General features: G+C 48.4%; 1 protein-coding gene and 1 non-coding gene across 3 annotated transcripts in view; both read right to left on the bottom strand.

The window, feature by feature from the left end:
- The window catches only part of LOC135819541 (uncharacterized), a 47,716-nt gene that overhangs the window by 11,793 nt on the left and 11,901 nt on the right, over nucleotides 1–24,022 (bottom strand). For both annotated transcript variants that reach the window (XM_065332771.1, XM_065332778.1), the window contains exons 7-12: nucleotides 23,364–23,694; nucleotides 21,617–21,770; nucleotides 16,319–16,428; nucleotides 11,006–11,479; nucleotides 9,917–10,060; nucleotides 1,955–2,613 (exon numbers count right to left, since the gene is read on the bottom strand). In XM_065332771.1, the coding sequence (XP_065188843.1) occupies nucleotides 1,955–2,613; nucleotides 9,917–10,060; nucleotides 11,006–11,479; nucleotides 16,319–16,428; nucleotides 21,617–21,770; nucleotides 23,364–23,694 (1,872 nt within the window). The remainder of the gene's footprint in view (nucleotides 1–1,954; nucleotides 2,614–9,916; nucleotides 10,061–11,005; nucleotides 11,480–16,318; nucleotides 16,429–21,616; nucleotides 21,771–23,363; nucleotides 23,695–24,022) is intronic.
- Nucleotides 6,655–6,725, bottom strand: Trnag-gcc (transfer RNA glycine (anticodon GCC)). Its single transcript has one exon. It is a non-coding gene; the product is annotated as a tRNA-Gly (tRNA).

The raw sequence follows: 24,022 nt of genomic DNA, 5'->3' as shown, positions 1-24,022 counted from the left end.
GTAATCGGCAAGCTGAGATCGCAGTTCCCTCACCTCCTGCTCAACGCGCGGAGTATCCAGCGCATCGTGGAGATTTTTTTACAATAAAACCACACACCATTTGACGGCACAAAGCAGCAAGGCAGCGATGAGACATATGGAATGGCAAGAGTGGGGGAGAGGCAGGGGCAGCTTGACCGACCATAGGGTCTCGGCTTCATTGCAACCCAAGCGCTCCACATTTGCAAGTACTGAAGCCGTCGTCGTCGTTCAAAATAGATCTTGCAAAGAACGGCAACTGATTTGAACAACACAGGCAGTCGTGCTGCCCACGCGAAGTCCTATAGAGAAGGCGACCGTCACGGTGGACTTCCCTTTAGAAAATAGCCAGGCAGCGGGGAGGAAGAGAGATGAGCTTGCGAAAGGTAGAGTGTCGATCCCAAGCAAAATATATTTGTCACCAGCGCTGAGAGCAGCGACGAGGAGGACCAAAAAAAGTATGAAACCTTCCTTTTGGAATAGCAAGGTCCCTGGTTCGAGTCCCGGTGGTGTGACTGATGGTTTTTTCTTTCTTTTATATCTGGCTTGCAAGTGTTGAGTTTCGGAGAGAAAAGAGCAGTACGTGGCATGTGGCCTCTAATTTCCTTAAAACCTTCCTTGGACAATAAATTCCTCATGGCCAGTTGTCATTCTGTACCTTACCTTCCATCATACCAAGTTTTATCGTCTCAAGTGCATGTGTTGATGTCCAAAGTCTAGGGCCGCGGTCACACCGAGCTCGATTCAGCCGTTCAGCCGAAAAAAGCGCTTGTTTACGTCACTATTACCATGGAAATGGCTGAAAAATGTCCTACAAGCGACTTTCAGCCGTGGCTGACTCTCAGCTGTTTTTTCCGGCTTGTTTCAGCCACAGCTTGTACAAGCTACTGAAAGCCGAAATTCAAAAAATAATTTGAGTGCGCTTGGAGCACAGCATGTAGCTAGTTGACATGATGAACTGATATTGATGTTCTTTCTTGTGTCCCTGGAACCGTGCTATCCCTGCGCCTTTGGTTTTGACCGTGAGTCTGTTTATCCAACTACACTGTATTCAGTTTGATTTGGATTTTGTCCGACGACCATGGATTTCTGCCGCTGTGCCTCTAGACTGCTGCGTAGATTGTTGGAGCTGTGGTTTGAGGCCAAAACAAGGCACCACACTCACGACCGAATTCATGAAGAAAGCCGGGTACGAAGAAGAGATTGGATTGCAACTGAGTTGAAGAACGGCAACCGGCGGGGCAGAAAGCTCGACATCAGGAAACACCACCCGAACCATCGCGTCCATGCACACCGAAAAAATAAAAAGAGCACGACTTCGCAACTCAGCTTCCTTTGCTTCTTCATCAAAACTGAACACTAGAACAAGTACAGTTTTAGATCGCGAACGTTCTGCTTTCCGGTTTCTTGCAAACATTGGTGTGCTTCGAGATATTCAAAATTTGGGGGGTAAGAAAAACAAGCCATTCAAGCTTTGCAGTCAAGGTCTGGTGTGACCGCGTCACAGGGACCACGCAAGCCAGCTGAGCGCCAGCGATAACAAGCCCAAAGTGGCTTGTTTCGGTGTGACCGGGGCCTAAGTTCAATTTGTCGAAAGATAAGCAACATTATTACTCTTCTATATCGACCTCCACTGATTCTTGTGATCCTTGACTGGTCCTACATTACCCATATCGCCGTAATATCGACCGCTTGTATCGACCGCTTGTATCGACCACTTAGGCATTGTGATCTTTCGACTTTGGAGGGACTTAGAAATATATATATTTCCCATATAGACCTCGTCTTGGTCACTATCCTATACATATTGCTGACGCGGACCAAGTAGTCTCCAAACCATCAAGGCAACAAGCAATACCAGTGAAGAGCTGGTGCGTTAATCTGATTCTACTACACTGACCATAACCACGGTACAAGAATCGGTTAAACTCCTTACCTGACATATCCGTGCAGAGCTACCTGCGTGATCATGAGCATCAACAGGATCATCCTGGCCGTCAAGCCCTCAGTCACCGTGGCGACGATGCAACTGAAGACGATGCGCCGCAGGAGGTTGAACACGGCCCACCACTGGCACGACGGCTCGTACATGCAGGTGGCCTCGTCGATCATGCCAACCAGGGACGGAAAGATGTGCGTGGGCCGCCAGGCCAGTAGGATGGGCGGCGGCAGTACAAAGACGGCGATGATAAAGAGCGTCATGGCCATGTAGTAGATGTGCACGCCCTGGAAGCAGATCACTGTGCTGTCGATCACCAGGACGTGCGGTCCATCGCCCAGCGGCATGCATCGCATCAGCACCAGCGCCTGGTAGGATAGCATGCCGCTGGTCCACAGGATGATGAAGAAGGCCACGTGGCGGATGGACTTGCGCTGCTGCAGGCGCTGCAGCACGCGCAGGCCCACGCGCCGCGCCGCCAGCGTGTACAGCACGATGACGAGCGTCATGGACATGAGCGGCGAGCACATCAGCAGTGTCTGCCGCAGCATCGGTGACATGTGCTGCATGATGCACATCTTGGCTGCGCCAAGCGTGATGAAGTTGGTGTAGAAAGACCTTGTCGTGTGGAACCCATTGTTTATGCAGTAATTGACCTGTAGGACAGATACAGTACAACATGGACGGTGTAAGTAGTTACAAGAAGAGACATTGCTAGTGGTCTGACCTACTGCATTAAAGAACAGAAAAATAATTGCACAAAACAAAAACAAACATGTACATGCCGAAACAACTTTAAAGAGGCTACTCGTGACAAGCCACGCATGCCTAGCTCACAGGCTTGCCTTGAATCATTTTTTAAACATTTTTTCAGGAGACTCAGTGACGCACTTGTGCACAGCCCTACAGACTTAACCAGGAGGGGGGGGGGGGGTGATGTCGACATAAGATAGGAGACAGAAGACAAGGGGGTTCGGAGCAACAATGACCACTAGTGCGGACATGACATCATGACACCATGACACCGGCAACAAGGAATGCCTCGCGAATGAAAACTGAGGTAACAATGAGGTTCTGCTCTGCGTGAAACGACGAGAAATCATGTAGAGAACAGGCGTCTGGGTGAGAGTCTACGGCTTCGCATGTTTTGGGTCCAGATTTCTACGCGGAGATGAGGTTCTCTACGTTGTGGCACAAGCAAAGAAAACGCGCACGGATCTGCTGCGTCGCATTAAAATTAGTGAGAAAACTGAAAACTGCTAAATTCGGAACGGGAAACTCCCAGTACACATTACACGTGATTTCTTTGCGTGAACATAGAGCAGAACAAGTTTCCTATACGTATGAAAACACGAAGAGTGTTCTCAGAGTTCTTTGGGTCGCGTTTCCGTAACGCAGAGCGAAGAACATCACTAATATCCCATGAAATGACTTCAATGCTCACTCCGCATGCATGGCCGAGTGTGGTACATGTATGTATAGGGACGCTAAGAAGAAGAAAAAGAGAACCCAACAATTAATTTGTCAGTGCTAGTCGTCACTACCATAGCCTGCATCTACTTGTACATGTATATTTTTGAAGTACACAAGTGCCAGTACCTAGCGGTACTGGCACTTCTGGCACCCCCCACACATCTGCTGTACACTGCCTCCCCATCGCCTCTTTCCGCGCTTTCATGCTCACACCTGCCTGTTGCCCGCCACCCTCCTGGCACTTCCACGGTCGCGCCTTGGCCCGCGCCAGCTTTCTCCCCATACCTCACACCAGATTTAGCGCTAAATTTGTTTATGCTTGTGGCCCTATGTGTTTATAAGCATACTGTTGGGTAGACCAGAGTATCAGTTGTCTGATGATTGCCTAGCGGCATGAAACTCAGAGTTACAACCAACCTGAACGTCCTCCGCTGAGTCTGCTATGTACTAAGCTCTGTCTCTGACATTGAGCACTCTCTGCAGCTCGGGGATCAACGGATTTTGTCTACGCTCCTGGCCTTACCCAGTCGAGCACTCTACCCCTACACTGCAAGCTAGCTATGGACGCTTCAAGGCCAATGAAACTGGGATATTCCCTGAAGAACATCCCTCTACCTTCACCCAAGCAGTACCGGAAATGTCTGATTGACAGGATTGAGCAAGTCATCAAGCGTATGAGGTGGGCTGCCTTGTTCTACCTCAATGGCGAGGAACGCGAAGAGGAGCAACCAGAACGCTTCGGCTTCAGAAGCAGGACGTGTCCGCCGCAAGTCGATGAACTGAAGGCCTTCGAAGAGGACCTTATTGGCGTGGCTGAAACTGTCAGCTTCCGCCAAGTTTCAGACAGCCTCCAAGACACTATGAGAAAAGACACCAAAACGATCAAAAACTCTAAGGACATCATCGTGAAAGCCGATAAAACCCGGAATTTGTACGAAGTACCAAAAGAGCAATACAGCAAGCTGATGAGGGAGAACATCACCAAAAATTACAAGATCGCGCCTGAGAATGCTTACGATGAAGTCAACAGCGAGGCGAGGGAGATCGCAGAGGATCTAAATCTTCAAAACAGGATGGATGTACTGGCTAAGTCGGAGGCATTTATAACACTGAAAGACCACAAAAACAACTTCGCTAGAGCGCTGCCCTGCAGACTCATTAACCCAGCCAAATCGGAAGTGGGTGTGGTGAGCAAGGCTATACTGGAGAGGATCGTGGCTGCTGTGCGTCGCCAAACGGCCGTGAACCTATGGAGGAGCACCATGTCAGTGATCGAGTGGTTCAAGGAGATACCCGACAAACAGCGCCACACTTTCCTATGCTTTGACGTGGTAGAATTCTACCCGTCAATTGGTGAGCAGCTCCTCCGTCAGGCCTTATCGTTCGCGGAGCAATTCATCACGATCGAGCCTCGTGAAATGGACATCATCTTTCACGCCCGGAAATCGCTCTTATTCCACGATGGCCGCCCCTGGATGAAGGACAAGGGCGACATGTTTGACGTAACAATGGGAAGTTACGATGGCGCCGAGACGTGCGAACTTGTGGGGGCCTTTCTTCTCAACCAGCTCTCAAGCCTCGTCGGTAGATCCGCTATCGGCCTCTACCGAGACGATGGACTGGCCGCCCTCAAGGACACCAGCCCACAGGCTGCAGACCGCCTCAGAAAAAAGCTGACGGAAATATTCAAGCGCTTCGACCTTAAAATTACCATCGAAGCGAACTTGAAGGTGGTGGATTTCCTGGATGTCACCATGAACCTGGACACCGGGAAATTTCAACCCTTCCGAAAGCCCAATGACAACCCGCTCTACGTCAGCAAGCAGTCCAACCACCCGCCTGGCATCACCAACAACATCCCTGCTGCTGTCAACAAGCGCCTTTCCGCTATATCGAGCGACGCGGAGGCATTCAACCATGCAGCCCCCGTGTACCAGACCGCATTAAAGGCCAGTGGATACACCGAAGTGCTGAGCTTTCAGCCCGAGGCACATGAGCACAGGGGCAGGAAGAACCGCAGCCGGAAGATCATATGGTTCAACCCTCCCTACTCCAAAAACGTTAGCACAAACGTCGCTGGTAGGTTCCTGAGCCTTGTCTCCAGGCACTTCCCGAAAACATCCAAGCTCGGGAAGATTTTTAACCGTAACACTCTGAAAGTGAGTTACAGTTGTATGCCAAACATGGGAGCGGTCATCAGCAGCCACAACAAGAGCAACCTGCGAGAGCCAGAACAAACCAAGGCATGCAACTGCAGAATTAAGGAGTCCTGCCCGCTGCGTGGAGAGTGCCAGACGAAGGAGATTGTGTATGAGGCCACTGCAGAATCTACCAGCAAGATTTACATCGGCCTATCAGAGACACCTTTCAAAGCCCGTCACGCCAACCACCTGACCTCCATGCGTCATGAAAAATACAAAAACAGCACTGAGCTCGCAAAACACGTATGGGAGCTGAAGAGCGAGGGAAAGCCGTTGACCATCACATGGAAGGTGCGGGAGAAGAGCCGATCATACAGATGTGAGTCAAAAAAATGCAATCTTTGTACCGCGGAAAAATTCCACATCCTGACTACACCCAAGAAGCTCCTACTCAACAAGCGGTCTGAGATGGTCTCGAAGTGCAGGCATGAGAATAAGTTCCGCCTCGCAAATTTCACACCTATCACATGAACTGACCAAGTACTGTACTGCACTTTGCCTGAGCACCCATTATTATAAAATAACACAATCCCTTGGCCTGTTGTTGGCGATGCCACTCTGCTCACGCCTGCCCGTCACCAAACGACTCCCTACTTGTAGTGATCTCACTGGGCCACTGCCCGCCACCCTCCTGGCACCCCCCACACATCTGCTGTACACTGCCTCCCCATCGCCTCTTTCCGCGCTTTCATGCTCACACCTGCCTGTTGCCCGCCACCCTCCTGGCACTTCCACGGTCGCGCCTTGGCCCGCGCCAGCTTTCTCCCCATACCTCACACCAGATTTAGCGCTAAATTTGTTTATGCTTGTGGCCCTATGTGTTTATAAGCATACTGTTGGGTAGACCAGAGTATCAGTTGTCTGATGATTGCCTAGCGGCATGAAACTCAGAGTTACAACCAACCTGAACGTCCTCCGCTGAGTCTGCGATAGTGCCAGTACCTACGTATTTTTTCCCCCTATGTATTGATGAGCCCGCAGATACCAGTAAAAGTAAAAGAGAAGAATTCTCAAAGAGAAAAATGCATTGGCCGGGAATCGAACCCGGGCCCCCCGCGTGGCAGGCGAGGATTCTACCACTGAACCACCAATGCTTGCATGCTCCTATAATGTCAAGAAATAGTGTCGTGCATTTCAAAAACATTTCCAGGCGTGAATCTGCACGAGAGATCTGTATTCTAGCACTCTCCAACCTGAATGATAACGTACATGAACAAACTACTGCCAACTTTCAAAGATCTCTTGCATTGTGATTTGCATCTAAATTGCCTAAGGAAAAGGTTATCAGGTCGAAACAGGGAGTACTTCAAGAAGTAGTAGAATCGACTCCGAGACCCACGGTCGGACGAGCTGCCCAGGCCTCACCACCACTGCCGCTGCAGTGCTGCCTTCTCTATACATACGCATGTACACAAATCCGTTGATCCCCGAGCTGCAGAGAGTGACTCAATGTCAGAGACAGAGCTTAGCTTAGCTTAGCTTAGAGCTGACGATTGCCTAACGGCATGAAACTCAGAGTTACAACCAACCTGAACGTCCTCCGCTGAGTCTGCTATGTACGCATGTACACTGTATATGTTCTCCGCTGAGTCTGCTATGTACGCATGTACACGGTATATTATGTGCACATTCACATGTCTGAAGGTTCGTGATTTCCAATTAAAAAAATTATTAAAAAACTCCCTAGCTCCAAACCACACTAACAGGGGCACCACACACGGTACGGCCAGTACGACCAGTATGACCATAGTTGTACCACTTTTCATTCAGGATGCCACGCCTAATTCATCCAAAAAATCAATAAAAGAGGTACGGCCAGTACGACCAGTATGACCATAGTTGTACCACTTTTCATTCAGGATGCCACGCCTAATTCATCCAAAAAATCAATAAAAGAGCACTAAAATGTGCCGCCCTGTTGGCCAAAAATTTCAATTTTTTACCGGGGACACCCCCACCCTTAGGGTTCCCTGTAACAAGACGGCAACGTCTGTAGGGCCTTCCCTATCAAAATAATAAATTCTACTACTCTACTACTACTACTACTACTACTACTACTACTACTACTACTACTACTACTACTACTACTACTACTACTACTACTACTACTACTACTACTACTACTACTACTACTACTACTACTACTACTACTACTACTACTACTACTACTACTACTACTACTACTACTACTACTACCCCTCGTACCACTCCCCACTGCCCTGCGACACCCCTGAAAAACACATGGTGCACCCCGTACCCATACCTCGGGCTGAGTACTTAGTTCTGGGGCTTTGCAGCAGAACTGCATGGTCCTGGCTTCAAACACAATATCTTCTCAAAAGTAAGGAAAAGTTCGCTCATGCACCTCCCACTATCGAAACAGGAAATACATGGGATACAGGAGCCGTCACATTATCGTCGCCATCAGTGCATGCAATCTTGTACGTTGCTCCCGCCCGTGATCAAAGCCTATTGGTAATGCTGCTCGCCCATGATCACTTGGTTGTGTGATACATAGGTTGACTCGGGTGGAGAGCCAAGGATTAATTTATAAGAAGAAAAGAGGACCAAAGAGCTACAAGTTATGCTATATTATCCCCTAACACCACTGCAGTTACTTTACAATCAGCTCATGCGATAACATTGCACGACACTGACCAACGGTACTGACGTTCTACACCGAACTAGCAATCAGCTCTAGCACATCTTGGATGCGCACTCCAACAGCTGATCGTAAAGTAACTGGTGGTGTTAGTGGATAATATAGAGTAACTTGTAGCTCTTTGGTCCTCTTTTCTTCGTGTGATACATTTCAAATTTTACGTTAATGCGAACGAGCCGCAAACATACCCATCAGCCAACACGCTCCATCGTGTCGGGATTGGAAGTATACAGCACGGCTGTTCTGAGCGCTGCTGCTCTTGTTATTCTTCTTCTTCAAAAATTCTGCACACCTTGTCGGCCAAAGTATGCGCACGGAAAATAGATGCGCTGAGCCGTTTCATATTCGATTTTGACAAATAATGGCTTGTTGTTTTGCTCTCGACCTTGGCTATCCTTTTACCGTTCAATATTTTATGGAAACGCAACGGCTCCCAATGTTTTTTTAGCCGAACTTTGGCCAAAGTTACTGTAAAACCCGGAACTCGTTTGAAAAAATACGAACGGTGGAAGTCTTGGAACGTCTTTCGTGCGTGTGGATTCAAAAATTCAGGCAGTTTGAGCCAACCGTAATGAATCCCGCAGAGTTGAAAGTGAATGATATTGATGGGAAAATGCGATTTGAGCACCCACTGATTGTGTGGTACAGTATATGCACGCACCTGTCACGTGCATGATGTAGCTGGCGACGCTAGCATGCCAATCTGTGAACCCTAAACTTGGAAGAATGTGTATGTATGCGAAGTGTATCGGGGGGGATGCATGCAGGGCGATAGTGCGATTCGAATCCAATATTAGACCAAGCCAGGGAATACAATGGTATGTACTTCATGATCGTCCTGTTTTTCAGAAAGAAATGGGGAGGGTGGGCGTATTTTTATTTTTATCATTGTATTGCAAAAACGTTTTCAGCAGTTCGAATAACATGCATGATGACCTAGGCAAAAAAGCATAGCGAGGGCCCTGAGTTTTCAAGCTCTCTTGTTCGCAATTCAAACAGGCAAGCATGCCTAATACCAGGAATGCGAACAACAGAGAGAAGCGAGGAAGAATAAAAAGACAAGGTTTCATTCACACGATTTTAATTGCTGACACGTATGCACCAACTGCTCACATCTGTATACTTCCCAGCGTTAGAACAAGTACAATCCCGTAGTTACGGTATAAGACAGTCCTGCGCCTTTCTCACATGTTCTAATTATAGTTCCGAGTTCTGCTTTGTTGTAGTGACCAAGGCACTTGTACTCTGCTCCGACTAGTCAACTTCGCTAATAACGACTGCGGATATAACGACAATTCGCGAATAACGACATAATTGTTATGCCCAGAGCAAAGTCCCATCTAACTGTGACACATATAATGAGACTTCGGGTATAACGACACTTCGCGAATAAGGACACTTTTCTGATGCCCCGCCGAGTGTCGTTCTAAGCGAAGTTGACTGTACACTCTTTCCTAGCAAGCGGTGCATAGCTTAGTTAGGCATTTCAATTGTCCACCAAAAACAACCAACCAATTGGCAACCAAATCATGCAATAATTCTGCACGAAACATACAACTGATACTGGCGTTCACCGACCTGACAGTCAGCTGTAGCAAACACCATGAAACTAACTTCACTTACGTGGCAATAGAAGAGCCATGAGTCTAGTGGTGGTGTCACACCTATGTTCAGCAATAGCACCACTATGAAAGCAATGGTCACTGCGATGAACAGGACCAAGAGAAACACGCCGATGGGAACGCCTCCCGTGCAGCGCTCGCAGAACTGTGTGCACGTACACACGAAGGACAGCAAAAGATAACAGACCGAAAACAGAAACCGTGTGCAACATCGTTGAAAACATTAGCGGCCACCCTAGCTACCCAAACAACCAGAATTCAGATAAGTTAGCGTGCACCACGGTGCTGCAGTATGCTAGAGTACGCCAAAGACCATGAAAACATGTATCCAACGGTTGCTGATTTTTTTAGCTCTTCATCAATCTAAAGACTGAAACACATGGAGAAAAGTATATACAGTAAAACATGGTGCAAGCAAAAGCGGTCGCTAAAGCCAGGTGGTCTTTAGAACCAGGTCCCGCAGTGTCTGTGTAAAACTGTCGGTGCATAGAAAAACGGTTGTTAAGAGCAGGTGGTCGCTAAACACAGAGGTCGCTTAGACCAGGTTTTACTGCTGTCAGTTCTCCTAGCTACCCAGCTCCCTTGCAAAGGTAATTTCAACATGCACCAGGGGTGCAGTGTAGTACGTTTTACACCCTCAGCCCACCTACCAATTTCTCTCGTCTATCCAGATTGGTACAACAAATCAACCTTTACAGAGCCTAATTATTACACCCCTCCCCGTCGCTGAGAGCCTGTTGAATACAGTATTCATTGTTTGTTCTTGTTTTGCATGTCAACAGCACTATAATTATCTGCATTGTTTGTTCTTGTTTTGCATGTCAACAGCACTATAATTATCTGCATTGTTTGTTCTTGTTTTGCATGTCACCAACACTATAATTATGATCTGCATTGTGTTTCTTGTTGTACTGTGCAACACAGCCCGTTCTGTGTGATCAAGCATGTTGACATTTTCCACAAAATTATGAGGTTCCGCAGAAAAGGCACTACAACATCCTAATCATCCTATGCAAATACACATGCTAACAAGTAGTGCGTACTTCCTTTGCTGCAGCTCATGTTTGGCATTATAGAAACTCCTACTTACTGATAATCCAAGAGATGACCAGTAGTCTTTCAAACAGGTCGAGCACAGCGGACCGGTCGTCCGCGTACCCAGTGAGCACGGATTGTCCTGGCCCAGCATCCAGTACTTTGAACCGTTATGGTAAGCACAGCTATCTTTGGAGCATGCCTGCGCAGTGAACATGTTGTCATTGTGCTGAGCTTTTCCCAGCGGATCTCCAGTGTTGTATTCAAAAAATTCGGTCGTGGACATGGTGAACTGTTCCTTGATGCGGTACGGGGCGTCTTCTTCATAGGTACTTGGCCGATCGGCGAACTGTCCACCAGCCCAGCAGTGTGATTTGATTAACACCTCCCGGTTGGAGCAGCTCTTCATGCAGCTGGCATACTTGTCCGAAAAACACTTGCATCCAAGCGTATCTCTGATGTCCGTGGAGGCTTGGCATACGTCGTCAGATGTCGTCGCCATGTTGAGTACCTGGATCAGTTGCACAGCCTGGGTGGACACAGAGTATGTACTTCTATTTGCTTATGAAGTTGTAGTTGGTAAGACGGGTCAGCGTGATTGGTTGGTATGAATAGCCGGTACGATTGATTGTATGATTAAAGCAAAGCAGTTAGAACGGTTTGCATGCAGAGCAGCACCCAGTGCAGTGCAGTGCATTGCACTGCACTGCACTGCTCGTCTACAGTAAAACATCAAGCGGAACTGTCCTGTCATATCAGGAACTGTCCTGTCATATCAGGAACTGTCCTGTCATATCAGGAACTGTCCTGTCATATCAGGAACTGTCCTGTCATATCAGGAACTGTCCTGTCATATCAGGAACTGTCCTGTCATATCAGGAACTGTCCTGTCATATCAGGAACTGTCCTGTCATATCAGGAACTGTCCTGTCATATCAGGAACTGTCCTGTCATATCAGGAACTGTCCTGTCATATCAGGAACTGTCCTGTCATATCAGGAACTGTCCTGTCATATCAGGAACTGTCCTGTCATATCAGGAACTGTCCTGTCATATCAGGAACTGTCCTGTCATATCAGGAACTGTCCTGTCATATCAGGAACTGTCCTGTCATATCAGGAACTGTCCTGTCATATCAGAAACTGTCCTGTCATATCAGGAACTGTCCTGTCATATCAGGAACTGTCCTGTCATATCAGGAACTGTCCTGTCATATCAGGAACTGTCCTGTCATATCAGGAACTGTCCTGTCATATCAGGACAGTTTTCCCTGCACCAAGGGCATGCGGTTAGGGCGGGTCTTAGTGTATTTCGGGTCCATGCAATCAAATAAAAGGGATAGAGCACGTGATCGCAGGCTCACCACACCTCAGTAAGTGGATTACAAACACACATATAACACACATGTACTCACACACATACACACATAATTATAATATACATGTACACACACACATACACATACACACATGAAAACAACACACACACACACACACACACACGTGCACACACTCAGACAGACTCAGACATGCCCATCGCGGAAGCGATGCTGGATAGTGAACAGCTATGTTAGTGTTGTAGTTGTTAGTCTACCATTACTTCTCCATCACTGCATCAGCTCAACCGCCACCACTGGACTGCCTTTTTACACTCTTTTTATTGACGAATAAACAAGAACACGGAAAACGACTACATCTTGACAAGACGACAGACCAAAGACTAGCTCACACAGTTTCGTGCATGCGCACAACACCACCCACCAATGACGCGTGTCCACAGCGACCAAGACGAAACAAACACGTGACACCAAATCTACCACAATATCCCGACCAAAAAAACACATACCGTCCTCGGTATGACCAAATAAAACACAATACGCAGAGAGACGCAACCGCAAACAGCAAAAGTAGCCACAGGACCAACGCATAGAGAGACGCAACCGCAAACAGCAAAAGACGCCACAGGACCAACGCATGCAGCTCCCCAGAATAAAACAGGGCAACCAAAGGCAGAAGAAAGAAAGAGAGGTGAATGTTAAAGAGAAGAGAAGAAACACTGCATTGCTGTCTAGCCACGCACACACAAAAAAAAACACAGGCTAAACCTAAGCCTAAAAACCGATGAGCCCTGCCCATATCCACACAACGCCAGTCAAACCCATGACTGTCACCGAAAAAACAAAAATAAATAAAATATATACATGGCAACGACAAACAAGCAGCGAGTCTAGCTCCCAGCAATGAACCGGGGCTCACCCTGATCGGACGTTCGTTGCCTTCGATGTGGACTGCCACAAGGAGAACCAACCGTGGTTCACCATGATCAGACGCCAGTTCCCAAGACAAGTAGCAATTCAAACAAACTCCCGTATGCACGCACGCATGCACACACATAAACACTCACCGGAAAACAAAGAAAAGAAGAGAGATATGGAGAGAAGAAAGGCGGCGCATTCCCAGCCAGCACACGACTTCGGAGCAGCAGGAAGCCAACTGCGAAGCTGATACTCCACTCGTCTCAGGACAACGAAACGGCGGACGCACAGCGACACTTGAACACAGCTCAGCGGAGGGCGTCAGCTTGATCGAATTGAGTAGACGACAACGACGGGACGACGACGACGAGACACCGGACGACGACACAGCACGACGACACAGCTCCACGACGAACGTTCTAACACGGACAGGGGTGACGAATAAACAAGGACAGTCGAGCAGTGACGGGAGCAACACACATCTCAGGGTCGTGAGCTGCGGAGGCAGAACTCCGCGTCGAGAGATAGTTGGGCGCCAAATGTTGTAGTTGTTAGTCTACCATTACTTCTCCATCACTGCATCAGCTCAACCGCCACCACTGGACTGCCTTTTTACACTCTTTTTATTGACGAATAAACAAGAACACGGAAAACGACTACATCTTGACAAGACGACAGACCAAAGACTAGCTCACACAGTTTCGTGCATGCGCACAACACCACCCACCAATGACGCGTGTCCACAGCGACCAAGACGAAACAAACACGTGACACCAAATCTACCACATTAGACATAGCAACTTGTGCTGGGATTACACCATTCAACAGCTTGCAAGGCTGATGAATTGATCGCCACTAGTTATAGCCTGGTATCCACCACACAGCTGATCGAAGTGGCTTTTTCTGGCCAGTGCATCCTTATTTTTCATTTTTCATTTTTTTCATTTTTCCATTTTTTCCATTCTTTTTTGACACACACACACACACACACACACACACACACACACACACACACGCCACACCACATACTCCGGCATATACTGGCTGTTGGTAACCACCCAGGAGAATGAAAGAAGAGCTAGGAGAATGAAAGAAGAGCTAGGAGAATGAGAAAGAGAAGAAAGACGTGTGCGACCATAATCATCGGGAATTGAACCCGCAACCTCTCGATTGGAAATCGACTGCACATACCACTGCACCATATGGGACACACACACACACACACACACACGCGCGCGCGCGCGCGCACACGCGCACACCTGGTCCTGGTCCTGGTAAACACTGTCATTATCGTCACGTGTCCCCTTGCGGGGGCCGACAATATGGAACGACGACCGACGGCAAAATTAGAAAGTCGACAGTCTGGTGAGAGGTCAGGGACCATGTTCAATTTGCACGACGACTCGGAGAGCTATCTCCGGCAGCTATGGATCTAAAAAGCTGATAGGCCCTGGAGTCTCCGTACCAAGCCTGGAGAATAGGCGCGGAACAATCCCATCTTCGGTGAATCACCGTTCCTTTCTGACAGCGCGACATCGTGGCACTGCAGACATTTCATGATTTGAAAACCAGGTAGACTCTACGACATTACCACGTGGAGAACAAACTGATAACAAAGACAAAAGGAAATCTCGACAGAAGTTTTTCTTTGCTGCAATATATTGATAATCGCTTTTGCAGAGCCTCCTGGTAAGACATAGGCAGTTTGTAGGCATTGCAGGCGTTCTCGTCCGCATTCAACCTTTATGACAGTTTTCTACTACTACTACTGTACTCAGTCTTGCTCACTGCCATGACTGGTCACGCGAGTCTCCCCCGAAGAGGGGTGAGAGATTTAAAAGGAATCTTGGAAAGATGACTCAATTGGCTATTGAACCGCCCCACGGCCGACACCCCCTGAAGTCCCCAAACTCTGGGTCGACTTGAAAACGATCCCATTTATGGGCTCACCACACTGCAGCAAGTGGGCGAGGACACACACACACACACACACACACACACACACACACACACACACGCACGCACACACACACACACACACACACACACACACACACACACACACGCACACACACACGCACGCACACACACGTTATGCCAGTGGCTGCCCACAGTCACTCCAATTACACTTTGATACAGGTAGACTCCCTTTAATTCGAACCTCAAATTGCCAGGCCCTAACTTCGAATTATCCAGAACTTCTAATTATCCAAATGCAGCCCCATGCACTGATATGTATGTCAAAATGCTCGAAATCGCATGCTGAATATTTTTTGCACATTTTTATTTGCATCAACGAAACATAGGTGGTCGTACCGGTCATGTACAACGGATCATCAAAACACTGGATCGACACAAAATCATTTTGACATTATCTTCATCTTCTAGTGAAGAAGTAACAGTCACTGCAGCTTTCCTGACACAAATTTCAACGAAAAAGAACTGCGCTGCCTAATCCGCGTCATGAAAGGCCGTCGGACAGCAGCACGTCGTTCTGAAGAACGGAAGTGAAGCATAGGCATAGACAATATTTACAACAATAGTGTTGTTGTGCGCCAACATCTCCCCGCACGAGCTGGCGCGGCAAGAAAGGCCATCGAGATCCGCGAAGAGAGTCAGCCACCTGGAAGAAGTCGTCTTCAATCAAACCTTTGCAATTTGCCTCGCACAGGCTTGAATCAAATTTCGAGAGAAGGTGGGTTTCTCGAACGCTATAGTCGATCCTGCAGCGGACCATTGATCGATTTTTGAGCTACTCTTGGCTAGAGAAGGAGAAAAGAATCAACTTCGAATTACAAGGATAGCAACTCAATCTCACTTCGAAATAAGCGTTCAAAGGACATAGCCAATGTACTGTAAACAGCTCTTCTGTACGAAGACTGGGTTCGAATTATCCAACCGGCGCACTTTTCGTACTTCGAATTATGCATTCGATTTTGACTTGAAGTGACTTGCAGAAGATCGGTACGACGAAAAAGTTCGAATTACACGGAATGTTCGAATTATACCGTATTCGAATTAGAGGGAGTCTACCTGTAGCAGTAACTACAATGCTGACGACCAACAGTCTCATCCACCATGACTGTCTTCACCTGATCACATTTGCTCGCTTACCTTTTTTAATGATGGCTGCCATTTATAGTAACCAAAATGACACTCACGCAGATGGAACGGAATGCGCAAAGTCAACCGGACTCCAAATGTATCAGTAAACGTTAGTCTATCTGGAGGCAATCACAGACAGGGCGGTGGAGAAATTGCAATAATGGCCGTCAGATCCACAGGTGGAGAAGTTAGTGCAAGGATGGATTGAAAAACATCGCAAACCATTAATCACCATTAGGCCATGGTAAAAAATAAAGTTAATTCTCAGGTCATGAGCCTGTGAAAATCGGTGCGAGCGAGGGTTTTTTTATTTCCCCAAATTTATTTTTCCAAAGTTAGCATCCCCCCACCTCACAACAGAGCAACCGAGTTTTGCATTAATTAAGGTGCGTCGGGGGATTAGTATTTGGTATGTGTCCGCAGATTAGTTATTGTTGGGGGCATACTGTTTAGGAATTTATCAGTGGTATACAGGTTATGGTTAGGGTTGGGGCTAGAGTAACTCACTATGTCCAATGGTTATTAATTTAAAAGGTGCGTCGGGGGATTAGTATTTGGTATGTGTCCACAGATTAGTCATTGTCGGGGGCATACTGTTTAGTAATTTATCAGCGGTGTACAGGTTATTGCTAGGGTTATGGCTAGGGTTGGGGCCAGGGTAACTCACTATGTCCATTGGTTATTAAGCTGGGAGTGCCGATTCGAGCAACTGGTATAATGGCTCGCAGCTGAGCCAGCAAATGACTCCGTTTGGAGCAGGCGAATGACTCCGCATGGAGCCGGCAAATGGCTCCGCATGGAGCCGGCAAATGACTCCGCATGGAGCCGGCAAATGACTCCGCATGGAGCCGGCGAATGACTCCGCATGGAGCCGGCGAATGACTCCGCATGGAGCCGGCGAATGACTACGCATGGAGCCAGCGAATGACTCCGCATGGAGCCGCCAAATTACTCCGCATGGAGCTGCCAATTACTCCGCATGGAGCCGCCGAATGACTCCGCATGGAGCCGCCAATGCCTCCGCATGGAGCCGCAAATGACTCTGAATAGAGCCGCCAAATGCTAGATATATAGAGATGCATAACCAGTTGAGAGCATATATTCTCATGGACTATACAGATACCGTCACGTGTGCGCCAGAAACATGAGTTGAGCTAGTGGGTGGGAGGGTGGGAAGGAAATTGTTTTGGGAACACCTGTTCCGCAAGTTGCACGCTCGAAAGTCCAAACAGCAATGACATGAAAGAGACATTGTACAGGATTTTGAAGGGCGCGTGCCCACGTGACTCGCGCATGCATGCAGGTTGGGCCAGCTCGCTGGGCTGGCTGCTAACTCGCGTTAGCATGCTAACGCTCATTTAGCATCCCCCCCACCTCACAACAGAGCAACCGAGTTTTGCATTAAGCTGGGAGTGCCGATTCGAGCAACTGGTATAATGGCTCGCAGCTGAGCCAGCAAATGACTCCGCTTGGAGCAGGCGAATGACTCCGCATGGAGCCGGCAAATGACTCCGCATGGAGCCGGCAAATGACTCCGCATGGAGCCGGCAAATGACTCCGCATGGAGCCGGCAAATGACTCCGCATGGAGCCGGCAAATGACTCCGCATGGAGCAGGCGAATGACTCCGCATGGAGCAGGCGAATGACTCCGCATGGAGCCGGCAAATGACTCCGCATGGAGCCGGCGAATGACTCCGCATGGAGCCGGCGAATGACTCCGCATGGAGCCGGCGAATGACTCCGCATGGAGCCGGCAATTGACTCCGCATGGAGCCAGCGAATGACTCCGCATGGAGCCGCCGAATTACTCCGCATGGAGCTGCCAATTACTCCGCATGGAGCCGCCGAATGACTCCGCATGGAGCCGCCAATGCCTCCGCATGGAGCCGCCAATGACTCTGAATAGAGCCGCCAAATGCTAGATATATAGAGATGCATAACCAGTTGAGAGCATATATTCCATAAATCGGCACTCCCAGAGCGGATCACAAAGTGCAGCTACCTGTGAAATTTGTAAGCAGTGCAAGCTCGGTAAGGATTGACTAACAGGAACTCGATATCATGGGCTGAGGCCATTGCCACAGCCACCCATGCTTTGGCTGCTGGTGGCCTCTGAATGTTACTCGGGCAGACATGGCTTTCCACCTTCCCGCCTCTCTGAATATCGAGTCCGGCAGCTGATTCGAAACGAGTGGCCGGTGTATAACGCCAAGCCATAGCCACAACTGATGAGCAAGATTTTTGCAGTTGCTGTAAAGCCGATCGATTGGCATTTGCAGCTGGTGCCGCTAGCTTTCCCAGGTGCTGCCACAATTGCAAACCACTCTTTGCGATTGGCTGGTCTGCTTGATTGACTGTCCATTGCCCTATCCCCGGTCGCAATTGTTTGCGCACCAGCCCAGTGCACCACTTGCATCAGTGAATAGCAGCAAGTTGGGGGACGGCGTCCACTTAGGGTGTAGGAAGAAGGACCGGCCGTTCTACTATTCCAGGAGCTCAGGCCATCAGCGAAGGTATTTGAGGCACTCTTCGGAGAGCTTGATCAGGTAATACGGCTGCCGGTACCAGTTGGCAAGTGACCACAATCTGCAATGTGCGTCCTGGGACTATCACTCTTGTAGCAAACGAGAGCTTTCCCAGAAGATACTCGAGTTGACATTGGGTAGTTGGAGCTGTGTTGAGAGTGGCCCGTAGGAGGTCGTGAAGCTTGGCAAGTTCGTCCATCGGCAGACTGATGTGAGCGCGCAGGTGTCCAGGATGACGCCGATAAACGTCAGGACGTGGGCTGGACCCTCCACTTTTGCTGACGCCAGAGAAACACCGAGGTATGTAAACGCAAGGCGCCGAGTAGCGAGTTGCTGGCGAGCTAACACAGGTCCAGAGCATACATCGAGGAAGCACTTTTGCTGACACCAGAGAAACACCGAGGTATGTAAATGCACGGCGCTGAGTAGCGAGTTGCTGGCGAGCTAACACAAGTCCAGAGCATGCATGGAGACAGAAACGTTAGTCGAGGTATTTCCCGTAATGGGAAGATGCCAATAACGTCAGGACTTGAGCTGGACCCTCCACTTTTGCTGGGGCCAGAGAAACACCGAGGTATGTAAACGCTCGGAGCAGAATAGCGAGTTGCTGGCGAGGTAACACAAGTCCAGAGCATGCATTGAGGAAGTAACGTTAATTGAGCTATTCTCCGGAATGCAACAGGCGTGGGAGTGCGAACTGCCCGCACACAATCCATTCACTGGCGGATGCGACAGAGTTCCATATAGCTGGCCTGGAGCGTAGTACAGTTTGAAGGGCAGGACGCTCTCATAGCAGTAATGATCCTGCCAGCGGTTCAACAAGGGCCACTCCTTCGGGCAGACGGGAATTCGGCAGAATGCACTTTTAACATTGAGCTTAGCAAGATACAGCGGGGCGAGCAATTGTCTAATCATGTTTGCAGCATTGTCATCTTGACATTGTGGAGAGATACGGTCTGCTGGAATGTAATCGTTGACACTTCGACCCTTCAGGCTTTACAAAGGGTGTGTCATGTGTAACTTCCCGTTCGTCTAGGAACCGCATCTACGCCGGAACAGCACAGAGACGAGAAAGGGGGTGAAGAACACGGGCCAGCTGTTTCAAGCCTGCTGCAAGAAACGGATCGTTGCGCAGAAATATAATCTGGGTTAGCATGTGACCGTGTTAAATTCAATGGATCCCAGTTAGTTGAGTGGTTGCCGATGAAACCTACCACAACCCCACAATTACGACCATGTGCAACATACCTCCGGAGCATAGGATCAGGATGTGAGTCCAGTAATTTTGAGAAGTGAGAAACTGAGTGCTCACACAGTTACTGATGAGGCCTTACACTTTGCCCTGGGGTGCTCCTGTCGGCACTGGAGGTAGCACTGCCTGAGCTGACACGTGCAAGCGGCATACGGTTGCGGTACGTGATGCGGATCTGTACTGGTGAGTAGGACGAAATGCGCACGGAGATGCTGGCGGGTGCACTGACTAACGTTTCTGTCTCCATGCATCTCCCGGTCAGCCAAGTTCTTTGTGTTTGACATCCATGGCAAGTCCGACACTGTCTCCATCGACGGCATCAAGGCCGCCTATCTCGCCTCTGCTGACGGAGGTTGAGTAGTCCTTTCGTGTACTGTGGTGCGCGGCCTGCCTCTGTTCAATTGTGTGTGCGTTTGGCTTTCAGTATTGCCTGCTGGTCGTGTTTTCTCGTGCACGCTCCTTTTTGTTTGGTGCTTGCATTCCCTTCTGCTACACTACGTCCGCATTCCGTCATGCTGCATTCTGTTTTCCAGTACATGTATTAGTACTTCGGGGTTTATTTTGCTTTCCTTATCGTATGCATTTCGTTCCTCTTACATACTGGTGGGGGAGTATTGTTGTGATTCAAGGCATCACATGACCCGCCGGAATGGATTTTTGCACTCTACTATCATGCCCACATTATATTCTACGTCTACAGGCATGCACACTTGTACGCACGCAAATGTGCCATTTCCGTGTACGCATTTCCTTTTTCTCACCTTTCCGTTTTTGGCACATGGCACACAGACCCCCCATGCAGTTGGTACATGCTGCTGGCATGCTGACAGCTCGTGCGTACAAAGGTTGTGCCCTTTTTCACAGTGTGTATTTTTCTGTAATCTTTTGACTGGTGGCTTTTGTGGCCATGCTTAGAGTTTTTACTTATTTTCTCTTCTCTCTGATGGGAGATGTTTGAGATAATTTGTCCAGCTATAAGCTAAATTCTAGCTTACTCCGGAGCTTTCTGTCGACCAGGGGATTTTGGGATTTCGAACACTATAAGCCGCGTGAGTTAGTGGCACGCGTAAAAGCAACCCACTAAAATCTTTCGACTTTGGAGGGACTTAGAAATTTTCTCTCCACTTCAAAAAGAAAATTTGAAAGAAAGAAGACAACGGAAGAGAACAAGCAAGATTCGAACCCACAACAGTATAAATCTCAAGCAACCCCTTATACCACCCAGCCACTGTGCTGCAGATGCTGAACCCTGTTGTTCTTACAGTCTTGTACCCAAAATAGGCAACATCCTATTTACACTATAGTACAAATGCTATACTGAAAAGGTCAAAATAGCTTCTAAAGGTTCAAATTTTGGGGTTATGGCAAAGGAATCGTGATAAACAGGATATTGACCTCGACTTCGGTCTATATGGGAAATATAGACCTCGTCTTGGTCAATATCATACATATTGCACAAGTATCATGGTGCACTATCATCCCAGGTATAGTGGACAGGTATCACACACATTCACTAAGTTCAATCATACCTTTAACGGAGATGACAAGGTGTCCTCTGGCACCAGGCCTACCGAACAGCCGAAGGCCTCGCATTGGCTTGGTGCTGGTGAAGACCTCGTGCTTGTTATGCTTGAAGACAAAGCCAAGTCTGCCGAGTACGACATCATCATGTTCAGCACTGACCTGTTCCACAGAGAAACTAGTGTCATCACCACTTTTGCAAGGCCGTCACAGCCGGGGCGGCTGGGGCGACTGAGGCCGCCCCACCCTTTCGGCCGTTTTTTTTTTTTTGGAACGTTCTGCAACAAAGCGCGATGATCGCAGCTCAGCACAAATGTGGCAAATCCTTGTCCCCGATCGTGTTTTTTTGCAGAAACAAAAAAGCCTTTCATTGCAGTTACACTGAAATGGCACCAAATGCCTGGAAATCGATTGGCTTCAATTTTTGAAATTTTTTCCCGGGGGAGGGTAATGTTTGTCCCTGATCATAGCATTTTCAAGGTTTGTTGCAGAATCAAAAAGTCTTTCATTTTAGTTACACTGAAATGGCACCAAATGCCCGGAAATGCTTGCAATTGGCTTCAATTTTTGATTTTTTTCCCCGCGGGGAGGACCCCCGGACCCCCCCCCCCCCCCCCTCCATGGCCGCCCCACCTCCAAAGTGGTTGCAACGGGCCTGTTTCGTAATGGTATAGCAGGCACACTTCAGGCTTAGCCGTAAATAGCCTGTTTTCAGCAACTACTGTGAACAGATTAACATGTATACTGCATCAGGTTTCAATGCCACAACTCAATATACACTTCAACCCAAGGTGCGACTGGGCACTTCCAGCAGCTTCATAGCTATGGCAAGCTAGCCATGGGCTAATTGCCACATTTCAAACTGTATTTAAAATTAATGTTTCGGTCTACGACAATCAAACATTGTATAGAAAGACAATTAGACATTGTATAGAAAGACAATTAAACATTGTATAGAAAGACAATCAAACATTTTATCGCCTTCTTAGTATCCGACGCCACTGATTTTCCTGATACGTAAGCGGTCAAATATATCGCCGTATTTGACTGCTTAGTCAAATACACAATATTAGAGAGGTTCCGCACAACGCAATTACGTTAGTAAAAAACGTAGTCGATCTACGGAAAGTCTTACGTATACTGCATGCGGATCTGTGTTCCGCCATACAGAGTTTTCAAATCACGTAGCTGCCCTTGGCTACTCCGAACGCGACAGTGTACGACCGGATCGACCTGGCGAGAGAGTCATAAATGTGTACCCCATTCCACTTATGGAGCACCTACGTTATCAGAGCCCAATCTACGTACTCTGCGTACACAACTTTCCGTAAGTGGAGTGCAAACTCGCGAATTCACGGGTTTTTCCCGCCCACTAACGTAAAGTTGCTCAACTTCACGTAGTGCGGAACCTCTCTATTATATGTATTTGACTCCTTAGAACCTCTTGGACTGATTCACTATAATTATAGATGCCGCTGCCGCATACACTTTCAGCACAAGCGTGGTCACATCACAACAGTCTTCGGTCAGACCCGTCGGCAAGATCTGCCTGGCGCTGTCTGACCTCAAGCTGGAAGCGGGGTGAGATGTATGCACATTTTCGCAGGGCGAGTATTTTTAAACTTTTTACTGAATGCGGCAAGTAGGACTCGCCCATCCGCCCCTCCCCACTGGGATCTACTCGAAGGGTCGCGGAGGTAGGAGCGCTCTGGCAGGATTTTACGATACTTGTACTAGAGACTACATGTGGCTTACCGAAACCAGTAGTGTTGCAACGCGTTGTCCAAATGACTCATCGAGTGCCTGTATGCTCAGTTCAAACTCTTCTCCTGGCGCCGGCTGAAGGGTCAAGTTTCCAATCCAGTGCAGAGATTGGTTGCGCCGCACCGGACTCTCCAGCACACAGCGGTTGTCCTTGTTCAGGTTGATGCCCGCACGGCCGTTCCAGGTGTTCATGTAGGAGGCCCACGGCGTCAACACATACCTGTAGCCCGGTACAATGCCAGTCAGCACCTCGCCGCGATACTCGTGGTTCCTCTGCGCCAGCTGAAGTAGCCAGCAATCCGTCTCCAGTGGCAAGCGTTCCCTGCAATGGAGAAGCAACATTGTCAACCACTGGCTGTCTCGGTTACTTGAAGCACTACATTAACCCTTTGATGCCTGGCTGAGCATGCCCTGCAAGTGATCAGAAGAGATCACGTCGATCCAAACACGATGTTTAAAGTACAACCCCAGTACTTTCTACAGCTATCGATAGACCAGCTACTAAGGCTGTCTGTGAACATTTTTCAGGCATCTTGAGATGTGCGAGACCTGCTCTGCGATCGATATTAGTATGCACTGTCAGCATAGGTTGAAAGCGTCCTATCAACACCATGTGGATAAATAGTAAATACTCACCAGCCTGATCAGGC

Source organism: Sycon ciliatum, chromosome 1 (genome assembly GCF_964019385.1).
Source record: "Sycon ciliatum chromosome 1, ocSycCili1.1, whole genome shotgun sequence".
In the NCBI taxonomy this organism is placed as follows: domain Eukaryota; kingdom Metazoa; phylum Porifera; class Calcarea; order Leucosolenida; family Sycettidae; genus Sycon; species Sycon ciliatum.
The sequence above is the reverse complement of the archived record's forward strand: the minus strand, read 5'-3'. Positions and strand labels throughout refer to the sequence as shown.